This window comes from Eschrichtius robustus, chromosome 13 (genome assembly GCF_028021215.1).
Source record: "Eschrichtius robustus isolate mEscRob2 chromosome 13, mEscRob2.pri, whole genome shotgun sequence".
In the NCBI taxonomy this organism is placed as follows: Eukaryota; Metazoa; Chordata; class Mammalia; order Artiodactyla; family Eschrichtiidae; genus Eschrichtius; species Eschrichtius robustus.
In genome coordinates this window covers 32,200,815-32,222,724 of record NC_090836.1, presented here as the reverse complement: position 1 = coordinate 32,222,724, position 21,910 = coordinate 32,200,815, and the positions used below count along the sequence as shown (strand labels likewise).

The window sequence follows — 21,910 nt, the reverse complement described above, 5'->3', positions numbered from 1 at the left end:
AAAGACAAATTCTGTATGATTTCACTTATATGTGGAATCTAAAAAATAAAACAAATGAACAAACATAACAAAGCAGAAACAGAATTATACACACAGAGGAAAAAACAGGTGGTTGCCTGAGGAGAGAGGGATGGGGGGAGGAAAGAAATAGGTGAGGGAGATTAAGAGGTACAAACTTCTAGTTGCAAAATAAATGAGTCACAGGTATGAAATGTACAGTGTGAGGAATATAGTCAATAACTATGTAATGTGTTTGTATGCTGACATATCCTAACTAGACTTATCATGGTGATTATTTTGAAATATACAGAAGTACCAAATCACTATGCTGTGTACCAGGAACTAACACAGTGTTGTAGGTCAATTCTACTTCAAAAATGAACAAACAAACAAACTGATGGGAAAAGAGATCAGATTTGTGGTTACCAGTCATGAGAGGTGAGAGGAGGGTGAACTGATTGGATGAAATCAGTCAAAAGGTACAAACTTCCAGTCGTGAGATAAATAAGTATTAGGGATGTAATTTACAGAAAGATAAATATAATTAACACTGATGTATGTTAGGTATGAAAGTTTTTAAGAGAGTAGATCCTAAGAGTTCTAATCAAAAGAAAACTTTTTTCTTTTTCTTTAATTTTGTATCTATATGAGATGTTCACTAAACTCATTGAATGTGATTATCATTTTATGGTGTGTGTAAGTCAAATCATTATATTTTAAACTTATACAGTACTGTATATCAATCATACCTCAATAAAACTGGAAGAAAAAAAAAGAACCATTAATGGACACCTTTTCTTGCTTCTGATGTTAAGTAGAATACTTGCTATGTTTTGCATGTTTGTGTGTATGTGTGGATATATCTTTTGTAAAATTAAGGAAGTTTCTATTTCTATTTTACTAAGAGCTTTTATCAAGAATTGTTAAATGTTATACAATGTTTTTTTCTGCATCTATTGCAATAATAGTGAGTTTTTCTACATTAAAATTTTAATACAGACACTTAGATATTCTACTACTGAACAAACTTTCTATTCCTCTAATTAAACCAACTTTAACTTCATATAACAGTATGATTTTAACTCCTTAACAGTATGTTTGAGAGCTTAATTCAAGTGCATTTAGAATTGATTCTTTAGTCAGGAGGGAGATTCAGGCTACAATTACCTTGTTTTGTATTCTTGTCTGAATTTGGTATCAAGCTCATACCATTTTTAATAAAGAAGTTGGGGAATGTTCCCCTTTTTATATTTTCTGAAAATACATTAAGGTCAAAATTATATGCTTCTTAAATTATTGGTGGGATTCATAAAATTATCTGGACCTAGGGTTTTCTTTATGATACTATTTTGATCTAGTGATTCAATTTCTTTTATTGCTACATGAGCATATAAATGTATTTCTTGCTTTATAACAACACAGATTTCTATTTTAGATTGGTAATTTCTATTTTTCTAGAGCATTGCCTATTTTACATATATTTCAAATTTTTTGCCATAAGGTTTTTAGAATACTTAAAATACCTCCTGTGTTTTTATTTTGTTCATTTATTCATTCCTAATCTTTTTGTTGTGACGTTTAATGTTTTTGATTAGAGTCTGTCAATTGCATTAACCATTCCAATTTTTTTGTTTATACTCTCTATCTTGTTTTCTATTTTCATTTGTGTCTGCTCTTTCCTTTATTTTATCCTTTCTTTCACTTTGAGTTCATTGTGTTGTTCTTTTTCTAATTTGTTAAGAAATGCTTAACAAATTAGAAATTTGTTGAAATGCTTATTGAAATTAGAAATGCTTACTGAAATGCTTATTTCATCAATTTTCAACTTTATTTTAATAAGACTTTAAGGCTATAAGTTTACCTTCACAAGTTCTGACAAGTAATATTTATATTTTTTTTGCTTTAATTATAATATTTCTAAATTTCCATTAGAACTGTGTTTTTTAATTTCTAAAAGTTTGGAATTATTTTAATTATATTTATGTTATTATTTTCAACTTAATTGCATCGTAATTAGAGAATGTGGCATAAGAATTTCTCTATCTTGGTTTTTTGAAATGCCAATAATTACACATTTTATTATTTCTTTAGCTTTATGTTTACTTTTTTTCTTTGCTCATCATTCCTCTTGCATCTCATACATTTCTGGGATTATTTCCCTCCCTCAAGTTTCTTTACTGAGTTTCTGTAGCACCCCAAACAGATGATATTAAAAGTAGAGGAAAGAGAGATGGAGGTGGAGACACTTCTGGAAGTAACATCACGATAGCAGCCCAAGGAGAACCCCAAGTTCAGTTTAAGCTTGTGTTGGTTGGTGATGGTGGTACTGGAAAAACTACAGTCCTGAAACGTCATCTGACTGGTGAATTTGAGAAGAAGTATGTAGCTACCTTGGGTGTTGAGGTCCACCCCTTTGTGTTCCATAACAACAGAGGACCTATTAAGATCAATATATGGGATACAGCTGGTCAGGAGAAATTTGTTGGACTGGGAGATGGCTATTATATCCAAGCTCAGTGTGCCGTTATGAATGTTTGATGTAACATCAAGAGTTACTTACAAGAACGTGCCTAACCGGCATAGAGATCTGGTACTACTATGTGAGAACATCCCCACTGTGTTGTGTAGAAACCAAATGGATATTAAGGACAGAAAATTAAAGGCAAAGTCAATTGTCTTCCACCAAATGAATAATCTTCAGTACTATGACATTTCTGCCAAAAGTAACTACAACTTTGAAAAGCCCTTCCTCTGGCTTGCTAGAAATCTGATCGGAGACCCTAACTTGGAGTTCGTCGCCATGTCTGCTCTCACCCCGCCAGAGGCGGTCATGGACCCAGCCACGGCAGCGCAGTACGAGCATTATCTAGAGGTTGTTCAGACAACTGCTCTCCCGGATGAAGATGATGACTTGTGAGAAAGTGAAGCTGGATCCCAGTGTCAGAAGTCTAGTTTTATAGGCAACTGTCCTGTGATGTCAGTAGTGCAGCGTGTTTGCCACTTTGTTACATAGTTAAGCAGAACATGTGTTTAATCTTTGGGATACTGAAGGAGATGAATGGGCTTCGGAGTGAATGTGGCAGTTAAAAAAATACCTTCATTTTTTGGACCTGCATATTTAGCTGTTTTGGAACAAGTGGTTTCCTCCTTGAATTTCAAGTGTAAGACTGTTACAGTCACATCACAATATTCAGTGCTGGAATCTTGTTTGTTACTGTCATTCCCATTCCTTTTTGTTTAGAATTAGAATAAAGTTGTATTTCAACTATCTTAAAAAAAAAGTAGAGGAAAGAATATCCATCAAACCTACAACGGAATAACCATTAGATTGACAGCTGCTCCAAGAACAATACTAGGTACCAAAAGATATTGAAATGACATTTTCAAAATGTTGATAAGAAATAACTAGCAAATTTAAAACTCTGTATCTCAGCGAAACTCTTTTAAAAGGAAGGAAAATAAAAATATTTTGAGCAAATAAAACCTGAAAAAATTTACTACCAACATAGGCAATATTTAAAAAGATGAAAAACTGATAATTTTCATGAATTATTGAAAGACATACATTTTCAGATTCAGGGAGCCAAAAGATCATAAGCAAGATAAATAAAAGTCAATCCATAACTTTCTCATTCTCTTTAATCATTCTGGGACCTAGAATGAAGCATATAAAAGGCCTTTTCACTTTATCCTTCATAGCTTTTAAGATCTCTTTAACTTTATTTCATCCTTTGTCTCTCTGTGCTATAGTTGTATTCTTTTTTTAGATTTATTTTCAAGGTCCATCCTTCTTTCTTCAGCTAGGTATAATTTACTGATCTATTGAGGTTTTAATTTTACTTATTAATATTTAGATTTCTAGAGCTTCTATTTGGTTCATTTTTAAATCTGATTAGCCAGTTTCAATAATCTTCTTTTATGTCCTCTTATTTTCATTTCCATTTACTATTTCTTGAAGTATATCATAGTTATTGAAGTATAAACATAGTTATTTTGTATTCTGTTTCTCATAATTTCTGTAACTGCAGTCCTTGCATATCTGACTCTTTAAACTGTTGACTTGGAGTTTTATGGGCCATACAGGTAGGTCTCAGGCTTACGATTAGGAAATTTCAGGGTAGGTATCTTCTATCTAGATCCAAAAACAAAACATGGTCATATGGTCACAATCTTATGTTGTGTGGTGGGGTTTTCCCCAGTTTACTCAGTGAGGGTATCACTCTTTGCAGATCTTGGTCTCATGCGAGTTTTCTTCTCTCTGATATCTCACTATACATACTCAGACCCCAGACTTTGTCTCTTGTTCATGATCCAGGTGATTTATTAAAACCCAGATTCTGTCCACACTGATAGGTAGATAGTGCCAGGTTAAATGCCATCTCCAGTTCTCTTTTACTGCCATAGACTTATACCTTTTTGTTGTTTCTGGCCTCAGCTCAGTCATGCATTTAAATTTTTTATTTTATATATGTTTTATTAAAAAATACTATTTTTTAAGAGCACTTTTAGATTCACAAGTAAATTAAGAGGAAGGTACAGAGATTTCCCATATACTCCCTGCCTCCATACGTGCATGGTCTCCCTCACCAGAGTGGTACATTTGTTACAGTTGATGAACCTACACATCATAATCTCCTAAGGTCCATGATTTACATTAAGGTTCACTCTTGGTGTTGTACGTTCTATGGGTTTGAACAAACATATAATGCAAAATATATAATGTATTACATATAAAAATTGTAATGACGTATATCTATCATTATAGTATCATACAGAATAAATTCACTGCCCTAAAATTCTCTGTGTTTCTCCTATTCATCCTCCCTCTCCATCCTCCACCCCCTCACCACACGCACGCATACCACTGATCTTTTCACCATCTCCATGCTGTTGCCTTTTCCAGAATGTCACATAGTTGGAATCATAGAGTATGCAGCCTTTTCAAATTGGTTTCTTGTATTTAGTGATATGAATTTAAGTTTCCTCCATCTCTTTTCATGGCTTGATAGCTCACTTCTTTTTAGCACTGAATAATATTCCGTCATCTGGATATACCACAGTTATTTATGCATACACCTACTGAAAGACATCTTAGTTGTTTCCAAGTTTTGGCAATTATGAACAAAGCTGCTATAAACATCTGCATGCAGATATTTGCGTGCACATAAGTTTTCAGTTCTTTTAGTTAAATACCCAGGAGCATAACTGCTGGATTGCATGGTAAGAGTATTGTTTTGTAAAAAACCATCAAGCTGTCTTCTAAAGTGTCTGTACCACTTTGCATTCCCATGAGCAATGTACAAGAGTTCCTGCTGCTCCACATCCTCATTAGCATTTGGTGTCGTCAGTGTTCTGGATTTTGGCATTCTAAGAATTATGTAGTCGTTTCTCGTTTTAAGTTGCATTACCCTGATAACATTGATGTGAAGCATTTTTTCGTATGTTTATTTGTCACCTGTATATCTTCTTTGGTGATGTGCCTGTTAAGGATCTTTGGCCCATATTTAATTGGGTTGTTTGTTTTCTTATCATTGAGTTTTAAGGGTCTTTTGTATATTTTGGATAACAGTATTTTATCAGATGTGTCTTTTGCAAATATTTTCTCATGGTCTGTGGCTTGTCTGATCATTCTCTTTACACAGTCTTTTGCAGAGCAGAAGTTTTTAATTTTAATGAATTCCAGCTTCTCAATAATTTCTTTCATGCATCATGTCTTTGGTATTTTATCTATATGTTTTTATCCAGAATGTTTGATGTATTGTTTCACAAGGGGTTCACTGAACCTCTAGTATACTGCACAGCTAGAAGCAGAAATCCTCTTCATTGGATTGTTCTAGGTAAGAGTTAAGCACTTGCCTCTGTCTACATTAATTCCAGTGGACATCAGTCGACTTCTCCTATATTCTGTCACCAAGTTCCACTCCTGCCTTGCAGCACTTGTTCAGCAAGTTTCTGCAGCTCAGTAAACAGCTAGACAGGCAGAGTGGGAAGGAAAGGGAAAAAAGACTATATAACATGTAGGTCCCCCTCCTAGCAGACACTCTTATTCTGAATAAATATATTTCTTGATGCTATTGTTATCTGGGTTGTTATGAGGGAGAAGTATACACAATAATAATTATCTTAAAAGAAAGTCTCACTTTCCAATTTCTCTAGCCCTCTCATATATAGGCTGGAAATGGGAGATGGCTACAGAACTATCTTAGCATAATCTGCCTAGCACATCTCTTTGGATCAAAGGAGTACTTATACTTTTCACCTATGGTTATCAGCTTTAGAGCCTTACTAACTAGAGATCCTATTTAACTTCTTGTTAAATATATATGCATTCACACATTAATAGAAGTATACATGCATAGCAAGTTTCTGAAAGGCTAAGCACAAATCAGATAACCTGGGAAATGGAAATCATGAGATGATGAGGAAGGAGTATTATTTTCCTTTATATTGTTTTATGTATATTTTTTCTTTTTTTTTTTACCATGAATATATTTCAAATTTATTATTTACAATATCTTGAAAAAGTCTTGATTTTTTAAAAATTAATGTTTACAAAGAAGTGCATCAGTTTTATTGAGAATATATGAGACGTTAAGGGAGCAAAAGGAGATTTTTAATACATGTTTTGTTCATAAAAGTTTATTTAGCAGACATCTGTTGTCCACTTACTAGCGTATTAAGCACTGGGAAATGTAAAAATAAATAAACCCTTCAAAGATAATCTGTAATCTAGTAGGACAAATAGACATGTACATAAATAATTGAAGGGAGTCAACCAAGGCATTGAAAATGGGAAAAATTGTGTGTCTGAGATTTCAAATTAGAAAAAAATGTCTGTTCTAAACTGAACATTCTATTTCACTGGTAAACCTCCTGTATCATAAAGATGTTGAAGGACACTTTCCACAACAAAAGGAAAATCTCTCCACTAATGGCATAGATTTTCTGTAACAAAATAAAATTATCAAGTCCTTCTCCCTCATATATGTGCCACACAGATGTCAATATTTGCTTTGTATTCTGCACATAAGTAATTTCACTCAATATTCTCCACATCCATGATTTCATTCAACTATATACCCTTGTTCTTTGTGATGATATTGATGTTAAGTGACATCTACCTTTGTTATTCATAAAATAATTTTCCAGTAGTTCAGTGTTTCTTGTAGCTGATTTTATAGGTTTCTCAGCCAAGGTGTGACATAAATATTTTGCTTTAAAAAAGGCAACTTTATGGAAAAGGCAAAAATATGGAGACAGTTGTAAAAGACTAGTCATTGCCAGGGGTTTATATAGGGTAAAGAAGGGGAAGATGAACACATGGAGTGCAAGGGATTTTTAGGGCAGATAGACTACTCTGTATGATACTATAACGTGGATACACATCATTATACATTTATCAAAACGCATAGAGTGTACAATACAGAGAATGAATCCTAATATAAACTCTGGACTTTAGTTAATAACAATGTATCCATACTGGCTCATTGATTGTAACAAATGTACCCCACTATCACAAGATAGAGGAATCTGGGGAGGGTTGAGGAGGTATATGGGAACTCTGTACTTTCCACTCAGTTTTCCTGTAAACCTAAAACTGCTAAAAAAAAAAAGTCAATGAATTCAAAAAAATAATAGGAAACTTTGAATTTGTTTCCTCTGAAATTTTGCTCGCTTCCTCACCTTTAGATACAAATACTTCAGTTTAATAGTGGAAGGCATCAGTGTTGCCTTTTTTCTCTAAAACCTGATTTTTTTTTTTTGTCTGCGTTGGGTCTTAGTTGCTGCGTGCAGGCTTTCTCTAGTTGCGGTGAGCAGGGGTTATTCTTCAATGCAGTGTGCGGGCTTCTCATTGCAGTGGCTTCTCTTGTTGTGGAGCACGGGCTCTAGACGCGCGGGCTTCAGTAGTTGTGGCTCGAGGGCTCAGTAGTTGTCGCACATGGGCTTAGTTCCTCCGTGGCATGTGGGATCTTCCCCGATCAGGGCTCGAACCCGTGTCCCCTGAATTGGCAGGAGGATTCTTAACCCCTGCGCCACCAGGGAAGTCCTGATTTTTTTTTAAAATCAGAGAGGTTGCCATCCTTTTTTTGAAAGTGTGACAAATTTTATAACAGCTTATGCACTGGTATCTAGATGTAAATGGATAGCTAGAGCAGTACAATTTTATTTTCATATATTATTCATCAAAATTCCTATTCTCACATTTAAATTTTGGCTACTGGTGCTGTCACCACGTTCTCAGCTTCATTTGTCCCAACATGTAAAGATTCCCATTCTAAATGAGAGTAGTATTTTGAAAAATATCATTTCTATTTTTTCTCTCTTAAAGCATGTTTTAAGCACATTTCTTCTAGAAAATCTTTTCTGACAGTACATTTTACTGAATCACTGTTTGATTTTCTGAAGAGTGCTCATTTTTCTACTTTTATTTCTGACTACTCTTTGCAGCTAGAAATAATAGCACAGGCACTTACTTTTATGCGTGACACTGTGTATAATAAGCATTTTACTTACATTAATTTAATCTTCAAGATAACCCTTCCTTGTAGGTGATGTGTTTTCTGTTTTAATGAAACTAAAGAGAGCCAGAATTATGAATTAGGTCTTAACTGACACCAAATAACCTTCTGCTTTCAAGAACTTTACTGTAATTTTGTCTTTAGTTTGCATATTTTAATGTTAACTTTGTTACATGTTGCTATACTATTTTGTAAATGTTCTTGCCTTTGTGCATGTTAAGTAACCCCAAGGAAATAATAAATTCTGAAGGGAAAGCATTGTGAGTCTCTTTCCTGTTGTCTGCCACTTCCTGTCCCCAGTGAATTCTTATGTTAGTATTTAGTTTTGAACAAATAATGATTAGCAACTCCAAAATTAAAAAAAAAAATTAACTACAGGGATCGTAGACTTGAGAAAGACTACTAGTTTTCCATGAAAATATTTTTATTCAGTAAACTCAAGCACCAAGAAGAGATGCTTCCTTAAAGAACAAAAATGCAGTAAAATGATGAGACTATCTTACAGTGTTTTCAGTTTGAAAAATGTTTTAATATACATTATGTATTTTAATTCTCACAACATGCTTACATAGGGAAAGTTATATAACCATTTGAACGATGAAAATTCTGGGACCCAGAGATGTAAACTGACTTGTATAGTAATTAGTGGAGTTCAGATTCCAACCTAAGTCTTTTAATTCCAGATCCCAGACTACTCAAGACCCAGCAGTTTGTGTGTCCTTTAAAAAATTTTCATTACAGTCAAACTGCCATCCAGAGAGATTGCTATCAATTTATAGGCAGTATAGCCTAATGGTTAAAAGTGTTGACTTGAGAGTCACCTACTAACCTTGAGATCTTGGTATAAGTCACTAAACCAGTCCCTCAGTTCAACTGTAAAATGCAAATGACAATATGACACCTACCCACAAGGCTTTTATGAGAATTAAATGAGTTGATATATGTAAAGTACTAGAAAGAGAGCTTGGTACATTGTAAGAAGTCCATAAGAGCACCAAACCTTTGCTGGCACTTGATATTCCATCAGAATGTCATTATTATTAATGAACTGAAGGCTAAAAAATGCTATTGGCTTATTGTTTTAGTTTGCATTTTCCTAACTATTAGTAAGGGTGAGCATCTTTTTGTGTGTGTGGTTCTTTTTGTTTTTGTTGGTAGTGTTTTTGTTGTTGTTTTTGTCTGTTTGGGGTTTTTGGGGTTTTTTTTGGTATTATTTCATCTGAAGGGTCAGTTCATATCCTTTGCTCATTTGTAAATTTTGTGTGTGTGTTTTTATAATGATTTATAGGAACTTTATATAACATAATCTGGATACTAATCCTTTGTAATACAGAGCAGTATTTTTCTTTAGTTGTTACTTATTTAAAAATTTTGTTTAAGTTGTCTTTTTTGTTGTAGTTTAAAATTTTTATGTACTCAAGGTTGTCAAGGTTTTTCTTCATGGCTTTTGATTTACGTCATATGTTTTACATTTTCATCTAATATCTACATACTTTTGGTTTTTCTATGTGGGTACTTATTACCCTAGAAATTTATTTTTGTCTATAGAATGAGAGATGGTTATCACTTTTTCTTCCCATATGAGTAGACATCTTCACATGAATAACCTGGAATTTGGTCATCTGTCCAGGCTTGATCACTTGTACTTCACATCCCCCCAAGATCTGCCTCTTACCTCTATTGTGGCCTCTTAAAAAATAGGAGTAGATAATCTGATCAACTCTTTCTCAGCTTTAGTTTTCTACCCTGCATTTGGAAGCTGACAATGGGGCGGGACATGGACATCCAGGTGAGCACCATTGAAAGGCAGTGTGAGAAGGGAGAGTGGCAATCCAGTAGGCAAGCAGGTCTTAACAGTCACTTTCTTAGCTCAGCTGCCATAACAAAATGCCACAGACTGGGAGGCTTAAATAACAGCAATTTATTTCTCACAGTTCTGGAACTTGGGAAGTCCAAGATCAAGATGCTGGCTGACTTAGGTGCCTAGTGAGAATTCTCTTCCTGGCTTCCATATGGCTGCCTTCTTGCATGCTCACATGATCTCTTCTTTGTGCACATTGGGAGAGAAAGAGAGCATGCTTTCTGATGTCTTTTTTATAAGGCCACTAATCCCATCATGGGGGTCCTAACTTCGTGACCTCATGTAAACCTAAATATCTTCTAAAGGTCCCATCTCTGAATACTATCATACTGGGGGCTAGGACTTAATATATAAATTGGAGGGGGACACAAATATTCAGTTGATAACAGTCACTATTACTGGGCAGTAAGTCTCCTTTTCATCCCAAACAAACTTCAGAGCTGGGCTGAGCTTCAGAAGAGGGAGTGAAAATTCTCTTGACACTTCACAGCAACTGCATGCTGCCCAGAGGTTAGCCCATGGTAAAGCAGAAGCTGTGCCACTTCAGTGTGCCCACAGCGGTTGGCCCAGTGGAGGCAGTCACACCCCAGTGTGTTTGGGCGTACCACTTGGCTCCACTATGTAGCATATAGCATAGTGCCAATTATGGCTGGGATGACATGGAGCATTGTGGCCATTGTCATTCAAGGTTATCAACTGGATTCTTCTCTCGAAGTCCATGTCCTCCAGCGTCTGATGCATGTTGGATACCACAACTATGGTGATAGCAGCAGGGGTCTCATGCACATGGCCTTGGTACCGCTGTCCTGGCCTTGGCCTCACCTCAGGCTTGGAGTCCCACATGGGAGGTGCAGAGCCTGGGCGTGTAGAAACATGACATTTTTAAAGCACTCCACCCACCAGTTAAAAAAAAATTTAGTATTTAGATTAACTAAGAAATTAAAATAAGTTTTAAATAATTAGACAATATTGTTATGTGTTACCAAATAAAAGCATCAAATATGCATTAATGAGTACTTTTTGTTGTGAGAAGCATCAAAAAGTACTAATGCATTATGGTGCACATATGAGTGCTTTTTTCTATGTAAACCCATACAATTTTATTTATATTTAGCATTTGCTTCTGAGTCTAAACTCTCAGTTCAGGATATGAGAGATATTTGGCATAATGAGACTTTCCACCTCTTCTTTGGTATTTTCTTGAGCTGTTTCTCAAATTAAAAAATAGCAGGATTAAAATAAAACCCATGGGCACGTCTGCATACCCTGTACATGCAGTAAAAGGTGCTGCAACTTAATTGATAAAGCTATGTTCCATGGAGAGCAGCTATTCCTTAAGTAAAGTTTGTGTTAGTTAATGTTTGGGCTTGAAGAAAGTGGCATTCATTTATCCTTTTGTTGAGTAAATATTTATTGAGCATCTACTTTGTGCTATTGCACCATGGTAGACATTGGCCTCAGAAGAGTGAACAAGACACATGGCCCATGCTTTGCTAGATATTACAGTCAAGTGAGTAGAGTTTTCAGCCAAATAGTAAAGAAAGAACAGAATACAGCAAGAAGAAATAGATTTGATAGAGAACAAGGATTATGGATATGATCAAGGTGGAAGTTTGAACAAGGAGGCTTAAATGGTTAAGAGGATAGAGAACTCTGAAAAGGGCAGAGAAATCTCAGGTATGGAGATGGCAAATAGTGTGTCTTAGAAACATACATATAAAACTATTCTTTGATTTTAATTTGGAAACCACACTATTCTGTGGAATTCTTATCAGGTTCATAGAAGTAGTAAAAGCTGATTGTTTTGGGGAGTATTCTTTATTTATTTATTTATTTATTTATTTATTTATTTATTTTTAACATCTTTATTGGAGTATAATTGCTTTACAATGGTGTATTAGTTTCTGCTGTATAACAAAGTGAGTCAGCTATACGTATACATATATCCCCATATCCCCTCCCTCTTGCGTCTCCCTCCCACCCTTACTATCCCACTCCTCTAGGTGGACAAAAAGCACCGAGCTGATCTCCTTGTGCTATGCGGCTGCTTCCCACTAGCTATCTATTTTACGTTTGGTAGTGTATATATGTCCATGCCACTCTCTCACTTCGTCCCAGCTTACACTTCCCCATCCCCGTGTCCTCAAGACTATTTTCTACGTCTGCGACTTTATTCCTGTCCTGCCCCTAGGTTCTTCAGAACCTGTTTTTTTTTTTTTAGATTCCATAGAGATGTGGTAGCATACGGTATTTGTTTTTCTCTTTCTGACTTACTTCACTCTGTATGACAGACTCTAGGTCCATCCACCTCACTGCAAATAACTCAATGTTGTTTCTTTTTATGGCTGAGTAATATTCTATTGTACATATGTGCTGCATCTTCTTTATCCATTCATCTGTCGATGGACATTTAGGTTGCTTCCCTGTCCTGGCTATTGTAAATAGTGCTGCAATGAACATTGTGGTACATGACTGTTTTTGAATTATGGTTTTCTCAGGGTATATGGCCAATAGTGGGATTGCTGGGTCGTATGGTAGTTCTATTTTTAGTTTTTTAAGGAACCTCCATATAGTTCTCCATAGTGGCTGTATCAATTTACATTCCCACCAACAGTGCAAGAGGGTTCCCTTTTCTCCACACCGTCTCCAGCATTTATTGTTTGTAGATTTTTTTGATGATGGCCATTCTGACCAGTGTGAGGTGATACCTCATTGTAGTTTTGATTTGCATTTCTCTAATGATTAGCGATGTTGAGCATCCTTTCATGTGTTTGTTGGCAATCTGTATATCTTCTTTGGAGAAATGTCTGTTTAGGTCTTCTGCCCATTTTTGGATTGGGTTGTTTGTTTTTTTGATATTGAGCTGCATGAGCTGCTTGTATATTTTGGAGATTAATCCTTTGTCAGTTGCTTGGTTTGCAAATATTTTCTCCCATTCTGAGGGTTGTCTTTTCATCTTGTTTATGGTTTCTTTTGCTGTGCAAAAGCTTTTGTTTCATTAGGTCCCATTTGTTTATTTTTGTTTTTATTTCCATTTTTCTAGGAGGTGGGTCAAAAAGTATCTTGCTGTGATCTAAGTCATAGACTGTTCTACCTATGTTTTCCTCTAAGAGTTTTATAGTGCCTGGCCTTACACTTAGGTCTTTAATCCATTTTGAGTTTATTTTTGTGTATGGTGTTAGGGAGTGTTCTAATTTCTTTCTTTTACTTGTAGCTGTCCAGTTTTCCCAGCACCGAGTATTCTTTTAGAAAAATGCACATGTATATAGCACATTACACTATTAGTATTTTGATTTTATATGTTCACTAAATATTTTTTTAACCAAACACTCAAATAAATATTTCCAAAATCTTAACAATATAAAAAGAATTTGAGGCTAATTTGACAGCTGTTCTGGTGCTCTGACACTGATGTGTGGAATGAATTGAAGTCAGACTGGAATCAAAGTTACTATTTGGGAAGAAAATGCAATAGTTTTGACAATTGCTTGAAGTTAGAGTTAATAATTTTCTTTCATTTATTTCTTACAAATATATAATTTCTACCTCTATATTTTAATATTAGATAACCAAAGTATGTAGACACTTTAAAAATTTTATTGAAGCTTTATGTTCTTTTAAAAATTCTGACTTATTTTTTAATAGAATATTTCCAATATTTATATAATGTTGATGTTCTGGTTTGATAATTATAGGATATTTATATAAGTTATTATATTAAGGGAGCTGAGCATATGGGAACTCTTTGTTCTATTTTTTGTAAGCCTAAAATTATTTCAAAATGAAAAATTAAATATTAATGAATGTACACGCATACTCTTATGTATGTATGTGTGTGTGTATATCTCCAGAACCTGATCACTTCTCATTACCTCTATTGCTACTGGTCAGATCATTTCCTGCTTAGATTATAGGAATAGCCACCTAAACATCTCCCACATTCCACAGCTAGCTTCCCTCAGTTTATTTTCAACCCCCTGTTCAGAGAGACCCTATTAAAACATAGAGAGCTATGTCATTACTTAGCTCAGTGTGATCCAGTGGCATCCTATCTCACTCACCAATTTCAGTGGCATACAAGATCTACCTTACATAATAATTTGATGATCATCTGGCCTTTTCTTCCTTATTCTATCACTATCCTCCACTTCTCTAATCTCATTTCACACTCTTTTCTCCCTGGCTCACTTTGCTCTGGCCATATTGGCCACTTCATTGTTCCTTAAACAAAGGTCAGATATGTTTTCACCTGAAGGTCTTTGCATTTACTGTTCCCTCTACCAGGGATGCTATTCTTCTAGTTTCCTCATGTCTCATTCCTTCGCTTCTTTCAGGTCTTTACTCAATGTCATCTTATTGAGAGTCTTTCTGATTATTTTCCTTAAAATACAAAACATTCCCACCACCTGAGCATTCTGTATCCTCTTTTTCTACAGCATGAAACACCACTAAACATGTATTACATTTTATTTATATTGCTTATTGTCTTTCTCTCTCTTAAAAATGCAAGCTGCATAGGGCAAAAGTTTTTGCCCATTTTGTTTTCTGCTGTATCTCCAGTGTCTGAAACCATGTTCTGCACACTGTAGACACTCAAAACATAGTTACTGAGTAAATGTTTGCAGGAATTGTTAGTAATCACCGTATAGATTGAATTTAAGCAGTGGAATAAAGTATAAAGAGAAAGGGAAAAGGACCTTGGACCAAGACTTGAGAGCTTCAAAACTTACAAACTGGGAAGTGAAGGCCTGCAAAGAAGCCCAAAATACAGTCACCTGAATTACTGGTCTAAATGTAGAGAGTACTCAGGAAAAATAAGAGCACAGCCAACACTTAATTACTATTTGGAATTCAAGAACAATAAAGAAGGATTTTCAGTCATCTGTGAATATTTACTAAGTATCAAATAACATGCATTGTATTTGGAGATGTAAATATAGTGAGCTTACAATCTAGTGGGAGAGATTTTTAAACAGATAAATTCAAAGACAATTAATAACCATTTTAATTATGCCCATGTACACTGTGAATATATAAAAGAGGTCTCTTTGGTCTAAGCTAAGTGTGAGGGCATAAAGAAAAGAGTCTAAGAATACTTTCAAGATCGGGTAGAATTTGGCCAAAGAAATAAGGGGTAGAATGGAGATAAGCTGATGAAAGTAGTTTTAAATATGATGTCATTTAAGAACTAAAACACTTACTGAATTGATTTAATGACTTATAAGTAGGAATAAAATTTAGTTCAAATTCTTTTTTATCTTCATTATAAACTCCTCAAAGGAATAACTGTCCTCTTGCCTTCCTATCAACAATTCTTAGATCCCTGGACACCTAGCTTTCCTTTCCCCTGTCCTTCTAAAACTACTCTCTATGGTTACAATTAGCTGTGTTGAACTGATAGCTCCATTGATTCTTCCTCTGTCCTCATTCCCTTTGGTTCCTCCAGTGCCTTTATGCTTGTGTTCTACCCACCATTTGACATTGTCTCTATCTTTATTTTTGTCACATTGCTTCAACCCAAGATCTCCTTCTACTATTCACTTTCTCTTTCCTCTTTCTTCTACCAAATGAGCTCTCCCTTCCTTCCACCCAACTTGCTTGTTTTAGTTAGTAGCACTACAATTATACTCTCAGTTGCCTATGATGAAATGAAAATCCAAATTTTAAGGCAAGACAAGAAAAATTTAAACATAAACCATTTTCTTTGCCCTTTGGCCTCCTCCCTCCCCTCTAGTGTGCATTGTGCACCTGCCTTGTGTCTTCACCAGACCTCCCCAATGGCAGAAATACATGCTCAACCTTAAAGAGCGATTTTTCTACTTCTGGCGCCAGCCATGTAACTCCTCAGAAGATAACATTCTTTTCTCGACCATATAAAGGGTCAGGATGACACATCTCTCGCCTTGTATGTGCAGACATCTTTGATGAATTTTATGTACAATGCCAATATGTCATTTCCTTTAAAAATATCAATTGGTGCAGAACAGACTGGTCAGATGACCTGGGGAAATACTGTGCTGCGCCTAACAGAAGTTCTTAGCTTAAATACTTACTTTAGACCATATTAATGTTACTAGCTATATTACTTGTATTCTGTCTATTTTACAAGATTGATGTTTATTGCATTACCAAATGTGTGACTGAGTCTCAAATAAAATTAACGATGATTAGGCAACTTGAAACTATTGATCAAATACATAGTTCTATAAGATCAGTGATTGTAATAGTGTAATTCTAGATATGGGAGGTAGAAATGAGAGGGAACCATTTCCTGGACCATAGCGGACTAGTCCAGAGGCTTTTGGCTACTGGTAATAGGGCTTAGTCTAGGACTAGCACATGGAGTGGCCTATCAAAGAAATTCTCCCCTGATCTGGGAATTCTTAGCACAGTGGGACAAATTGGTCATGAGATGTCTCCCAAAACTTGGTTGAAATTAAGATTGAAAGGGAGGGGACTGTAAAATAGAGAATGTTGCCCAACATCCAGTTCTACAAGAATCAAGTCATTAGCCACTGTTGTTGCTGACCTGCAATATACCCTGAAAGGAATTCAGGGTGAAGATCAGGATGAGACATTCTGTGCTCTGGGAAAACTGACAAAACTGGCCCTCAGATAGTTAGCTATTTCCAGGAGAAAATTTTATGAACTTGCATCTCCCCAATACTTAGAAAAGCACTAAAACCATTAACTAAGATGTACGTTCCTTGCAAATAACAGTGACCTTGCACCAAGATGAGTGCTTGATTGCATGTATCCGCTTGGCAAAAATCACATATACACTGGCTTCCCGCTTTACCACTTCAGTTGTCAGAGCTCTCTGAGACTGTCTCTTGGGTTATAATACTCATGTTGGCTTAAATAAAATTTTCCATTTCTTTCTTAAACTATTAACTTTTCATAAACACCTGTATTTAGCGATAGTTTTAAAAACTACTTTATAAATTCACAATATTTAATTGAAGGACTCTCTGAGGCCCTTTAATTGACATGTCTCCCTTGTTCTCCCAGTTGATGCTTGTATCTTTTTGGTGGTCTCTTCATGCAGTGGTTTTCTAGCCTATGCTTGAACATTTTCAATGACAGTAAATGTAATATCTAATCCCCTTTTATTCTTCTCCCATATTGCTAATTCCTGTTAATTCTTCCTTAAGGATGTCTTTCACTTGTAAGTCCTACTTCTCCATTTTCACCATAGTCTATTAAGATGCCTAGTTTAGGCCCTTACCATGTCATAATTAATTTAGTATGATATGGTTGCCTGACTGAGTCTCCCAAATTCATCTCACAGACTTGGACCAGACTCATAATTCTTTTTAAAATTTTATTTTATTTTGCATATTTAAAAATACTGCTTCTGTCTTACTACTGTTATACTCACAAGATCTAAATGGTTTCCTATATTCTGCTTTTATCAATCTAAACTCCTCTGCTTTCTAGATTCTACCCACCTTACTTCTCATTGATATTGAAACACACCTTCTTTTTTGTGGTGTATGCATAAGCAAGTGTGTTTAGGGGCTGCCCTTAGCTTGCTGCTAATTTGCTGCGCATTGACATCTTATTTTGTCCATATCTGTGTTTTTAATCTTTGTTGCCACTGTCAGAAGCAGAAAGAAGTCCTTTAAATACTCATTTTGGGCTAAAAAGAAAGTGTAACAACAATTTTCCTATTAGAAATGGTTTTTCCCTTTTATACTTCTGCAAAAATTGAAGAGGTGGCTTGGGATCATAAAATAAATACAAATGTCACCAGTTTCTCCTGTCTGGGAGGCCTTTCTTGGTGGAGTCTACTGTGAAATAACTGTTTTCAGATCAAATCAAGGAAGTAAGAGCAGAGTTAGATACTGATTTAAGTAAAGCATCTTACAAGTTTAACTTGTGTGTTTTCCCTTAAAAAGCACTGATTCTACCAAATGGGTACCTTTATTGAGATAAAGCTAAGCACACGTTTATTGCAAAAGTTGATGAAATATTTGTCATATAAATTATAATTAACCTTAACTTCATATTTTTAATTGCTGGAGGTCTTTTAAAAATAGAATAAGGATGAAAAATCCAGAACTTCATTAATCTTTTGGTTTCAGGGTATCCAGAACCATGAGAATTTGAAAAACACCCATGTGGAGGTAACAAGAAAAGAAAATGTTTAGAAAAGAGAAAACAAAGGCAGGAATTTCAATCAACAGATACAGGAAAAGAAAGGTGGTATTGATGAATAAATAAGGGTATGGGCTAGTAAATGGTGAAATGTTCTCAATTAGAAATAACTAATAAAATTATCTTTTGGTGATTCAGTTCTATAATATTCCAAAATTAAAAAACAAAACCACACAAAGAATGAGGTTCTAATGGAAGACTATCCCAAACTGCTTCTCAAGTTCAGTCCTGCCCAGTTAGAAAAAAACAGTCTCCTCTTACTAGCTTGGCTCGGAGATGTTGGCTCAAGACCAGCATGACTTAATAGCTGTAATTTGCATTTGAATGCAATTAACTGGGCCATTACTTTGGGGTAATCAAGCTGCCTGCAAATACACATATGCTGCAAACTCAAAAAAAGTCCTAGTACTGGAGAGAAGAGTATTCTTTGAATTCCTCTTAGATTTGGTACTCAGGACCAAGACTTTATATGCAATTTTAGATTTCAAACTCTGATTTTAAGTGTGAACAATGAAATTTAGCCTTTATCTAGTTGTTTATTCTTAATAAAGAGAAGTTTAGCTACCTGCCATTTTTTTCTCTTTAAAGAGTAATTTCACTGTTCCTGTAAAAGTGATTTATGTATTTTTAAATTTTCAAGAAAGATACAAAGAAAGAAAAAAATCATTCAAACCTTTATTTTCCACGCAGAAATAACTCTCACCAATATTTAAAATAAACATAAATGAAAAAAGTGTATATAGTTAAAAGTTTGATTTTTTAGTAATGTTATGTCATTAAAAATAAATTTACAAGATGTTAAACTGCTTTTATCATGAGGTAAACTACTACTATAAGTATTTAAGCTTGCCTTGCGTTACTTTCCAGTTATATATACTTCATATGCAAACACTTGTAGTGTAGGCTGAGATTTTCTAAGCCCAAAGAATAAAATGTATAGTGAAACTAACAGTGAAGAACAAAGAGGCCAGAACAGAGAGTCAAGATGCCTGGATTTTTATTTAGCTCTGCTACTAATTTACTGTGTAATATGTGTGTGTGTTGGGAGGAGGGGAAACCAGTACCGTGGTCAGTTCTCTCAGGAACTGTCTCCTTATCTGTAAAATGAAAGGGGTGAACTAGAATTGTAAAATGTCCTCCATCTCCAAAATTAATGAAACCTTGCTTACATTTGCTGGGCTCAGGTGTTCTGGTTTCCTTCCTGATAGTTTGAACGCCACTTTTCATAGACACTATGGTCAGGAAACAGTCTCTCAGAGAACCATAACCAATGGGCAGCAGATGATCTACAATGAAAACTTGTTCTGTATTGAAATAAAAGCATAGCATGCCCTTCTTCTGGTAATCGCTGACTATGCCCTTCTTCTGGTAATCGCTGACTTATACAAGTAAGCATTGGCTGCACTCTTGAATTTTCCACAAATTCTGCCCGTTAGGGATTTATGATGTAGTTGAGGAGTTAAAAACTAATAATTACAACAATAACAAAGACATACATGAAGTACAACGGAGATTTAGCGGAAGGAAAATATCATACATCTGGTCCAGAGGAGGAGTGAAATCAGGAAAAGTCTGAAGAAAGAGGTAATTTTTGAGTTGGGCCTGAAATATAGACAAGATTTTAATAGTTAGAGTTGTTGGGGAGGCTTCTGTTTCCTCACATGTAAAATGGAGGTAGTAATTGTACCCACTTTCCAGAGTCATTGAAAGAATCAAGTGAAATAATGCATGCTAGTCACTTAGCACATTGCACTGGCATGGTGGAAAAGCCCTATAAATGCTTTCCATTGTTATTAATAGGGAAAATGTATAAAACAAAATGAATCATGAAGGAAAATTGATATTTCTGATTATGGTATTAAGGATTAGTTTTCTTAAGGTTTTTTCCCAAAAAGATTTCTGAGGAGATATTTGTCCAGCCATGCTCTCCCAAAGCCAGTTGTTTGCATATGGAGTTGTAATCAGTAGTATTTCTTTTAGTCTTTCTGCTAGCAGCAAAAAGGAAGTAGCAAATAACTTTTAATGACTGATTAGAATGTGGAAACCAGAAAAAACACGGGGTAGATAGCCTAGAGGGAAAAAAAAACTGGTGATAGTTGCCCTCATGAATGTTGTAGCTTCCTTTTGGATGCTTCCTTAGGGTGTGCTAGAATGTATCTTTTGCCCAAATACACCTTAGACAGGTGCAACTAAAGCATCAGTACCTGCTTTGTAAAACAATTCATATTTACAAATGTATTTATATTATATATTATATACGTATGTAGCTCTTTTTATAGCTAGCTTTATTGTGTACTTATTGTGAGTTAGTGCTGTGATTAACATATGATAAGCAAAGCTCTCAATCTACAAAACTCCATAAGGCAGAAAATACATTACTTACATACAAAAGCATCTTGCCCAAACTCACATAGTCACTCAGCTAATATTTAATGACCTGTACCATGTGTCAGATACATGTTGTAGGAGCTACAGATACATCAGTGAATAAAACAGAGAAGATCCCTGCCATCTTAGGACTCAAATTCAAATGGAGGGAGGCAGACCATAAACAAGAAATAAACAAAAAGCAAGAAGATACCAGTTAGTGATAAGGGCTATGAAGAAATAAAATAGTGATGTGATAGCGAGTAACTGGGGGTACAGTGCTGGTTTCATGGGTGAGCAATCAGTGCAGCTACACAGGGCCCTGCGCTTAGAGGGACCCTACTTTTGTTTAATGCCCTGCTAGCACTGTCTTGAAATTCTTAATAATTTTATCTTTGGATTTGTTTTGTAAAGGAGGTCTGATAAGACAGTGGAGCATGTGGGTAAGTAGAGGACATATGTGCAATACCCATAACCTCCATTCCTTGGCACACCATTCTCATAGCTTTTGTGATGCCCTGTGAGCACAGAATCTTGGTTGATGCACGATGTATGGAAGTTAAGTAAGATTCAAAGCCAGGACAAGTACGAGGTAAAAGTGTTACATCTCTGACTGACTAAGCAGGGATGCTGACACCTTGAGAGGCCATGCTTCCCTCAAACCAGAACTTGCTTCAAATGCAAAAGAAGGCAATGGCATTCTAAGAAGCACATTGAACAAGAACCCTATCTTATTTCTTATTTACACTTCCCTGTAGCTGCCAACCACTGACTCTGAAAATGATGACATAAAAGGTAAAGAAAGACAGGGAAAGGTAGTTCCTCTTCCTTTCAGTTCTTCCTTATTCATCTGCAAGCCAAAGGTGAGAAATTGTTAGTAGAATGTAGGTATATCAAGAAGTAAAATAAAAACAGTTGAGTTAGTTTTGTGTAATGTTTCCATGGTTCAGTTAAGAATCAAATTCACATGCACGTATGCACGACACAACAGGAATTGTATAAT

At 35.3% G+C, this 21,910-nt stretch overlaps 1 protein-coding gene across 1 annotated transcript; it reads left to right on the top strand.

Moving 5' to 3' along the window:
* The first annotated feature begins 2,530 nt into the window (after positions 1–2,530).
* Positions 2,531–2,917, top strand: LOC137775472 (GTP-binding nuclear protein Ran-like). Its single transcript, XM_068561386.1, has one exon. It carries the CDS (start codon positions 2,531–2,533, stop codon positions 2,915–2,917), a length of 387 nt encoding a protein of 128 aa, XP_068417487.1.
* Positions 2,918–21,910: the final 18,993 nt, after the last annotated feature.

Bases quoted from the DNA above. Each gene is read 5' to 3' on its own strand.
- LOC137775472 (XM_068561386.1), top strand. From the start codon at position 2,531: ATGTTTGATGTAACATCAAGAGTTACTTACAAGAACGTGCCTAACCGG.